Raw genomic sequence first — 9,792 nt, 5'->3', positions numbered from 1 at the left:
GGGACAACAGTCAAGGTAGCCCCAAATGTGGTTTACCTCCATGTATCTGTTGCTTATCTATGCAATGGCCTTTGAAATGTCTTAAATTAGGCTGTCTTCAACACTGTACAAAATATAACATTTCACTTGTTTACCATAAAACACAATTTGAGGAAAAGTGAATGGCTGACATTCTTCTGAAGTCAATTTTGACGTGGGACAAATACCTATTAATAAAGTTAGCTAGTCACTGACGGATAACAGCACGGGCTGTTAAGAGTTTGCATGTCAATTATGTGATAATGCAAGTATGCAAATAAAAGAGAAAGCTTGGAAACGGTGAAAGCCAGAAGAACTAATTTTAAAGAGGGATCATGTCCCATGTTCTCCATGCAAATAAAACTCTTCTGAGATAGTTTAATATAGTTCTGCATTCAAATTGAATGCAAGGGGCTGGGAAGGTGGCTCAGTGGTAGAGCGCTTGTCTTGCATGCCTGAGGCCCTGGGTTCGATTCCTCAGCACCACATAAGCAAAAAGAAAAAAGCCGGAAGTGGCGCTGTGGCTCAAGTGGTAGAGTGCTAGCCTTGAGCTGAAGAGCTGAGGGACAGCGCCCAGGCCCAGAGTTCAGGCCCCACGACCGGACCCCCCCCCCCAAAAAAAACCAAAGAAGACAAAATCAAATTGAATGCAAATGTTTTAGAAACAAAAAACCCTCTTCCATTATACTTGGCTACTAAAATACTTTTCCCTCTACAACTCCCTAGCTTTGGATATCAACAGGAAAAATGTTAATTAGGTACCCTCAAATAGTTTAGTTCCCCCTTAAGCACCAAAAAGTCTACCCACTGCTTTTGATTCCATGGTCTTAAGTACTGACTCTGGAAGCAAGATGTATTTCTAACAACAGGGGTGATCATGTTAAAGTTTCTAAATTATCTGGGAGTTTCCCCCAAAGTTGGGCTGTATCAGAAGCTGATAGCCAAAGTAATAGGATGTACAGGTCAGTGTATTTGCTTTCAAGTACCATAAGAAGTACACAGAGCACACATATGGGTTATAAAAGCCCTTTTATAAAGCCATTTTTAAACAAAACAAAAAAGTTTACAAAAGGAAAAAAAAAGATACAGAAAAAGATTAACTTGCTCCATATGTCCCCAAAGGAGGGAGGAAAAAGTAAAGGGGACAATGCCAACATGCTCAACAATAATGGGTTCTTTTTCTTTTTAATACAAAATACAAGCAAAGGATACACATACTTAAAACAAAGCTCAGGAGCAGACACATAGTCCTGGAAACCTTTCAATAAAAGCAAAGCAGGAATTTGTTTTGTTTATGCAGATACATATAGAGACTGGGATATGTAAAAATTAAGTATCACAAAAGATCATCACACAAATTCTACCAATTCATGTTGTATCTATAATTCACGAACATGGTTAACAAAATCATGTTCACTTCAACCCCATTTCATTTAAATTAAAGGGAAAAAAACTTTTAAATAAAGTGGTTACATTCAAACTTTAACTTCCTTAGTACCATGCTGTAGATTTCAGCACTGTTAAGGTATTGCAAGAATGCCCAACCCTCCGGTGTCTGATCATGTATCTAGTGACATGGCAGGATGAATGAAAAAGGGGAGGCCTGGTTTCAGCCATGGACTAATGAATTAATACAGTTAAGCAGGTTCCTCTTTTACCCTTCCTGCTTAGAACAGAAAAGATTAAGGACTAAAACAAGACTGGGAGTTTTAGAGCTGGCATAATGCAGACTAAAAGATGAATCAAGGCAAACAATTACAGAGAACTTGGCTGCTGCTTAACCTGGTAAGTCTTAGTCTTTCCTTAAGTCTCATAGGAATTAGGTGTATAAGGTTTGCTGCAACACGTTCATGGTAAACAGACTTAAGTAGAGCTCTTATTTACAAATCTTGTAACAAATACTTCTGGAGAAAAAAAAAAAAAAGGATTCACTAATTTTCAGAAGACAAAGGTTTAATTGCCAGACATATACAAATGCACTCACACACACACCCATACCCATACAATACTTCAGGGGTTTTTACACGTTATTTTAGGGCATAAACTGAGTACTATACCCCCACACCCCACCAAAAAAGGAACAACAAAACAGAATCCCAATTTTACCCCCCCCTCCCAATCTAGAAAACCCTCCCTCACCCCTGATGTACAAAGTGTCTGCACAACGGTGGCATTCTACCAGCCACACGGGGCATGCTCAAACAGGTGTCATCAGTTCCGCCACTCCACTGGCCTGGCTACAGGCAGGTATATGGATGGGATTTTCCCAATAGTGGTTATCACAATCAGCACCACTGTGATTTGTGTTAGGCTTTGAACAAAAGTAAAATTTATGAATTTGATATTCCAAAAGAATTATGTATTGTTTGTCCAAGACAAAGGGAAAATTAGTTTAAATGGAAACTTGATGGCCTAAGATTTAAACAATAAACCACCTCTCAATTTTCAAGTAAACTCAGCTTCATCCACAGAGAAAAGGGCAAGATTTTACCCTGCAGAGCAAACAGCTTGCTTTAGTTTTCCTTACCCTTTGCCAGGAAGCATATTTAAGATAACTTGGTCAAATGCCACAGAGACCACAGCCCATATTTTGTACTTTCCAGACTCCTAAGGTGGTAGATTTTTTTCAGTGTAACCACTGGCAATGAAGGCAAAGAAAGAACGGTCACTTGTTCTTTACAGCAGCAACAGTGGCCTATGATCTTTGCTAATGCCTTTCCTGTAGCTCCTGTCTTTCTAATACTCTCACAGAAACTCCAAAACTGAAGTTTGTTGAAAGAAAAGCACTATTTCCTGCCCCATGTTACCTGAATGTTTATGGACATAGAAAGAACTATTAAAAGTGTTAAATACAGTTTAGTTGATAATATTTGATTATATCTAGATTATAACATCAAATTCATTTGAATTGTTAAATGCAAGAAAATGCTATTTGAACCAGTTCTAACATGTATTGAATCTGAGACTGAACTGGGGGACAAAGCAGTACTATGAGAGAAAAAAAAATCACTCTCAAAAGTTCCTTCAAGAGAACTAAACTACTATCTAAGATGAAAAGCTTTCCTCTAACTGCCTTCCTAAAGAGTAAACACCTCATTATGGATTGGCATGAGGTGTTTTACAAAGTGGACATATTTACCATCATTGTAATTAAAATTTATCCTGTGGGCTTACTCCCCCAATTTTGATCTGAGATGAAGGCTAAAGCCAGCAATAAGTTACTACTGGATAAGACAGATGCTACTTATTTCTAGCCAGGGGAGGGAAGACTGGAAACAACCTTAAGACCTAGAATGTAGTGTTAGGTAAGCATAGCTGCTGAAATCTGTATTATAGAGGTAAATCTAGCAGAGCTATCTTAGGGGGTTCAGATAACATAAACAAGCACCTCCAAAGTTAATGTCTCACTTCCTGAGCACTGCAAACTAAGCCAGCAAATGCTACTGTCACTTCACCATAGGCACACTAGAAAAAGAGGGAGTTAAGTTAAGGGAGGTGCCAACGGCTAGTCACTTATTGGCTTATAGCAGTAATGCTTCAGACCTGACTATTGAGCACCTAATTCCAGTTGAGTCACATAACTGTCCTATTTGCATGCATGATATGAGGGGAAGACTAAGAATATTTTAAATCATCAATAAGTAGAGAAAATAAAGGTCATTTGGACCTTGAGGACACAGATATTTTGGTCTAGCCTATTAGAAATAGAAAATATATTTAATGTAATGAATTAATTTTAAAAGGGACCCTAAACAAAAAGCCCAATCAAATGCACACAAGTAACTTAGAAGACAGGATTGCTTCTGAAGTATGTGCACGTCACATAGACGTTGGTATATATTAATGTATTAAAGTGAGTGTTCCCCCCGTCAGACTTTGTGACACAGCCTAAAAATAGCCCAATTATTACTAGAAAAGTAAGACTTAGTTGTAAAGCCCCCAAAACCAGAAGTGCGTGGTAGAAACACTCACGAGTCTTTATAAACACAAAGGTTTTTGTTCTTAGAAATGGTTATCTGACAAACGCATTAGACCACAGTAATTCATTATACAGAGTTCAAAACTATCAATTTAACCATCATATTTAGATAATAGTCCATGTGCAACTATGTTCAAGTCTTGTCTTATCCATTCTTTAACATGGTGCAACAATGAAATAACTATGCCACTGGGTATTTTTGTTTTTAAAAATCAGAGTTAAGAATGTTTTCTAAATTGTTTTAAAAATCAGAGTAAAAATACTCCTTAAAGAACCTTTTGTCCTAAGAATATCTATAAGGGAAACCATGTCAAAAAACCCACGCTGTCCCTTAAAACACAAAAAAGAAAACTATTAAAGTAGGATATTGAAGAAGCAAATCTACACTAAGTGCAGGTAAAATATAGGTATTAGTTTTCACTAAAATTTCAGATTATTGGCTTACTAGGACTCCTCAACTCTGCTCCCAAGTAGCTCATGGTGTAGGATATAGAGGATCAAATCTACAGAAGTATCTCCTGCTTACCTAAGGCATGTAAAAAATGTGTTATCAATGGCACAAAGGCATCCTAAAATGCATCATTTTTATACTCTTTAGTCTGTCTCTTGTTTTAAGAAACATGAGCAATAGATAGAGTTCAGACCAACTTAAAAAAAAGTAAACTCAATACTAAAAACACTTCATATACAAAAGCAGTATGTCACATACTTCCCATCTTGTGAGTAAATAGAGAACAGACCCAGGAAGAGTCCTGTAGTAGAGCTGGCAGAGAGTGGGCTAGAATGCGCAGTGGTGTTCTAGGTTAGCAGCAGGAAGCAGAGAGATGTACGTCACACCATGTTTCTACAAAGAAAAGAGTGGGGGTATAAAACAAAAGAATATTGTATCTATAAACAAAAAGAGAGCATAGTTCATGGGATCTAAATGCACAATGATAACATAAAAAGAATTTCATCTCAGTTTTAATAAAGGAAAAGTCTCAACCTTTTGTATTGAGCTTCACATTAACTGGAACTTTATTTCTTTAAAACCTAAACATTGTCAGTTTGAGAAGAAATCTACAGTAATATGTAGATTTATCTTGTCATTTAAATTCTAAGGTGTCTTTTTTTGATTCTTGGTAAAATTTTATCCAAAAAACAGGATACATATATATTTAAAAAATATGAACCATTAAAAAGAATGAAATATGAAATCAAGTGATTTCATTTTTGGCAGCCCCTGTTTTTTAAGTTCCTTAAAGACTGTAGCAGGATAAAAGGATCACTGACTTCAAGTCTTTTTGAGATAACAAGTGATGAAATAAAAAAGAAAACCCACACTCACAAACAAGACCAGGTAACCCATTCCCTCCCATGACCCACGGTAAAAAACATGAAGAATTTTAGTAACGATTCAGAATTCATCTTTATCTCCTACCTGCTTCATCAGTGGAAGTTTAGAATCATGATTTTTTAAGATTCTTACATGTATGTATATAGATTTATATAAACTCCATATTAGATGACAACTGATTTTTTTTTAAGTTCAGGCAGAGAAAGAAGCAATCATTTTTAACTAAAACCTTCTACGATTTTGATGACAGTCCAACTCACTATTCTTTAGCCAAAAGCAAAATTCCATAGTATTCATCTAAAATCTTATTGCTTTACAACTGCAGTATACCTTCCATTAAAAATAAAAAGATGAAGCGGTCAACCCAGTGATTAATCTGACATGGCTTTCATTGGGGAAATGGAGGAGGTGGTGGCAAAGAGAAGACCAATAAACAAAAAGGTACTTAAACACTTCATATGCAATGGTGAGAGCGAAGAGAGAGAGAAAGGGGAGAGGGTTATTTCAACACATGGGAAAAAGCACTGAAAGCCCGTTAAAGTCAAGCCATAGCCAAAACCATGAACCATATTCTATCTTAAGTAGGTTCTCTTTTTTACCCTCTTTTTTTCTTTTTTCTTTTTTTAATAAAATCTCTCCCCACATTATCATCACTTTTAATCCTCCCCAGACTGGGCTTCATCTTCAGACCCTTCATCCCCCGATTTCTCAGGAGGAGGGCTTGCAGAGGTCTTCTTTTCTTCAGGGCTTTCCGGTTCCTCATCATCCTCTTTGGGAGAAGGAGTCTTATCCTTTGATGCCTTGGAAGCTGTGGGGCGACCCACTTTCCCTTTGCCTTTCACTGGACTTGGTGTCACTGAAAAGAAACAAATTAAGGAATGCCACAAGAACATTTAGTAAAATTTAAAATACATACCTGAAAGAACACCTTATAAAAAACATCCCAACTTACTTGTTTTGGTTTTGTTTTGCCAGGCCTGGGGCTTGAACTCGGGGCGTGAGCACTGTCCCTGAGCTTCTTTAGCTCTAGGCTGGTACTCTATCACTTGAGCCACTTCCAGCATTTTCTGTCTATGTGGTACTGAAGAATCGAACCCAGGGCTTTATGTATGCTACCACATTCCTGACCCCTCCAACTTACTTTTTATAAAGAAGAGCAATATTGTATCTACATGTAACAAATTAAACAGATCATCATAAAATTGCTCCAATATGCTCAATCATTTGAAAATTTAAGCTTACAGGAAAATTGCATATTTATGCTGGGTTCCATGTGATTTTTTAAATTCATAATGTTTAAACCAGCTAGGGCTGGGAAGGTAGCTCAGTGGTAGAGTGTTTGCCTTGCATGCATGAGGCCCTGGGTTTGATTCCTTAATACCACATAAGCAAAAAAAGCTGGAAGTGGTGCTGTGGCTCAAGTGGAAGAGCACTCGCCTTGAGCTGAAGAGCTGAGGCACAGTGCCCAGGCCCAGAGTTCAGGCCCCACAACCGCCCCCCCCAAAACAACAACAACAAAAAACCCAGCTAAACCTATCCTTATCAATATTTATCCAGGTTTTTTGTTTTGTTTTGAGTGGGCAGGGGTGGGGTGCTAGTTAGGTTGGCCTGGAACTCTCATTTCTCCTGCCATGCCTCCCAAGTTCTGGGATTATATAGGTGAGTCCCCCTGCCTCTTTCTCTCTCTCTCTCTCTTTTCTGCTGTAGGGCTTGAACTCAGGCCATGCTCTGGGTGCTGTTCCTAAGCTCTACCACCTTGAGCACAGTGCTACTTCCAGTTTTCTGGTTGCTAATTGGAGATAAGAGTCTCATGGACTTTCTTGTCTGGGACAGCTTTGAACCACAATTCTCAGATTTCAGCCTTCTGAGAGTAAGTAGGATTATAGGCGCAAGCCACCAGCACCTGGTTCAGCTTTACTTATTTCAATATCCTAATATTACATTGAATAGTAATGGTTTAAAAAAGTAAACATGGGCTGGGAAGGTGGCTCAGTGGTAGAGCGCTTGCCTTGCATGCATGAGGGCCTCAGTACCACATAAGCAAAATAAAGTGGTAGAGAGCTAGCCTTGAGCTGAAGAGCTGAGGGACAGCACCCAGGCCCAGAGTTCAGGCTCCACGACCAGACTCCCACCCCCCCCCCAAAAAAAGTAAACATGATGATAGAGAATATAAGTATCACCTGTAGTAAGAAAAGATATAACTAATTCTCATTAGAAATTGATGCCATTAAATAGCTTGATAGTTCTACCATCCATACAAAAAAGAAAAGGTAAGTAAAAGTTTTTTTAAAAAGTCACTGATACTACTGACCAGGACAAAAATCACATATACATAAAGCTAATCTAGATTCTTGATTTAATTAACAAACTGGCTCCAACTAGGTCAGTACTGACAGATACCACCAGGAAAATCAATCTTTAATGTTAATGTGGTTTTATTTTTTTCTCTACCAGGATTATACTGTCTTTGTGGGGGGGAGGGGGAGGGGAGATGCCGGGACAGTAGAGAGGATAAGAGATCAGAACATCAAATTGAATATAGTATCACAGTGATGTATTTGTATTATTTTACAGTGATCTTTTTTGTCTTTGTAGGTTGTGGGGCTTGAACTCAGGGACTGGACGTTGTCCCTGATCTTTTGTGCTCAAGGCAATCACTCTATCACTTTGAGCCACAGCTACTTCTGAATGCAGTATCACATTTAAAGTACATTTAGAGTATTTCAAGAGATGCAAGGACTGTGCAATCAGTTGGAGAATAGGACAGTAATAGCTGGGTTGACACTGGTCCTATTACTGTGCTGAAATGAAGAGGTCATTACCAAATTTTGCTCATACAAGGTAGTATCTGAAAAACAGAACTAAGTCCACTAGACTTTTGGAAGAGCTAAATTATGTATTAATAAGTGATGTCCTGGGTTTTATATAGGCCTTGCCCATCTTACTCAGCCCAAACCATTATCTAAGGAATCACTGTTTGGATTTATCCAGCTCAGAAAGTATAAAAGTTACAGAGAGGAAGTACCTTTTATTTATTATTTTGAGCAGGTCCTAGGGCTTGAACTCAAGGCCTGGGCACTGGTACTAGTAGTCCCTGAGCTTCTTGCTCAAGAGCTCAAGACTAGTGCACTACTGCTTGAACCACCGCTGCACTTCAGCTTTTGGGGGTTGATTAATTGTAGAAGAGACTCACAATCTGGCTTTAAACCACGATCCTCAGCTCTGAGCCTTCTGAGTAGACACAAATCACTGGTACCTGGCTGGAAGTGTTGTTTTGGATCTTTCACTTGCATTTTATATACAGGGATGTCCTTTTCTCTTTCTCCCTACATTCATCTTGATATGTAACATAAACCCTTACTAAAAATTTTTCTTTTTAGGGCTGGGAAGGTGGCTCAGTGGTAGAGCGCTCGCCTTGCATGGATGAAGCCCTAGGTTCAATTCCTCAGCACCACATAAGCAAAAAGAAAAAAAAGCCGGAAAGTGGTGCTGTGGCTCAAGTGGTAGAGCGCTAGCCTTGAGCTGAAGAGCTCAGGGACAGCGCCCAGGCCCAGAGTTCAGGCCCCACGACCAGACCCCCCCCCAAAAAAAGTAAAAATTTTTCTTTTTAAAGATAATTCTGAGGTCTAATGAATTTCTGAGCAGAAAATATTGGCTCTTAAAGATTTGAAAAGGTCGGGGCTGGGAAGGTGGCTCAGTGGTAGAGTGCTTGCTTTGCCTGAGGCCCTGGGTTCGATTCCTCAGCACCACATAAGCAGAAAAAGCTGGAAGTGGTGCTATGACTCAAGTGGTAAGAGTGCTAGCCTTGAGCTGAAGAGGGACAGCGCCCAGGACCAGAGTTCAGGTACCATCACACACACACACACACACACACACACACACACACACACACACACACGAGAGAGAGAGAGAGAGAGAGAGAGAGAGAGAGAGAGAGAGAGAGAGAGAGAGACAGATAGACAGACAGACAGACAGACAGAGAGACAGACAGAGAGACAGAGAGAGAGAGACTGGAAAAGAAGTGACTTAGTTTCACTTCTGCAGAGCTCACCTGTAGCCTTTAGCCTAGGTTTGGGCATTTTCTTTTCTTTTCTTTCAGGTTTGGACTTCTTAACCATCTTTTTGTTTTTCTTTTTTGAACTGCCATAGTCACTATCATCATCATCTTCCATTAGAAAATCTTCATCACTGCCAGAATCTTCTGAGAGGAAAGAAGAATTTCAACATCCAACTTAATGTACAAATCCTTCCAAATGAACAAAGGAAAGAGTGTAAAGAATGACTAGAGGATGAGATTTGGGAGTTGAGCACCAGATTCTTTGTGTAGCTGGTCTACCAAATTGGATGGAACTGTCACTGGTCCCATTGTAAAAATGTATTTAGCATGTACCTAACAGGAAATGCACAATGGACTTTTTCAAGAGCTGGCTGAAATTGAAAGAGATCAAGACAATCTGAA

General features: G+C 39.0%; 1 protein-coding gene across 2 annotated transcripts in view; it reads right to left on the bottom strand.

Annotated features, from left to right (window-relative positions):
• Positions 1 to 1,030: 1,030 nt before the first annotated feature.
• Positions 1,031 to 9,792, bottom strand: part of Nucks1 (nuclear casein kinase and cyclin dependent kinase substrate 1) — a 34,516-nt gene continuing 25,754 nt past the window's right edge. Inside the window, exons 6-7 of one of the 2 annotated variants that reach the window (XM_042682248.1) lie at positions 9,385 to 9,531; positions 1,031 to 6,189 (exon numbers count right to left, since the gene is read on the bottom strand). In XM_042682248.1, coding sequence (XP_042538182.1) covers positions 5,990 to 6,189; positions 9,385 to 9,531 — 347 coding nt within the window. In that variant the 3' untranslated portion in view covers positions 1,031 to 5,989. Of the gene's footprint in view, positions 6,190 to 9,384; positions 9,535 to 9,792 lie in introns of both variants that reach the window. The other variant, XM_042682247.1, reaches the window with a different exon arrangement.

This window comes from Dipodomys spectabilis, unplaced genomic scaffold (genome assembly GCF_019054845.1).
Source record: "Dipodomys spectabilis isolate Male_0828 unplaced genomic scaffold, ASM1905484v1 ptg000069l, whole genome shotgun sequence".
In the NCBI taxonomy this organism is placed as follows: domain Eukaryota; kingdom Metazoa; phylum Chordata; class Mammalia; order Rodentia; family Heteromyidae; genus Dipodomys; species Dipodomys spectabilis.
Note: the sequence above shows the minus strand (reverse complement) of the source record. Positions and strands in the feature narration are given on the sequence as shown.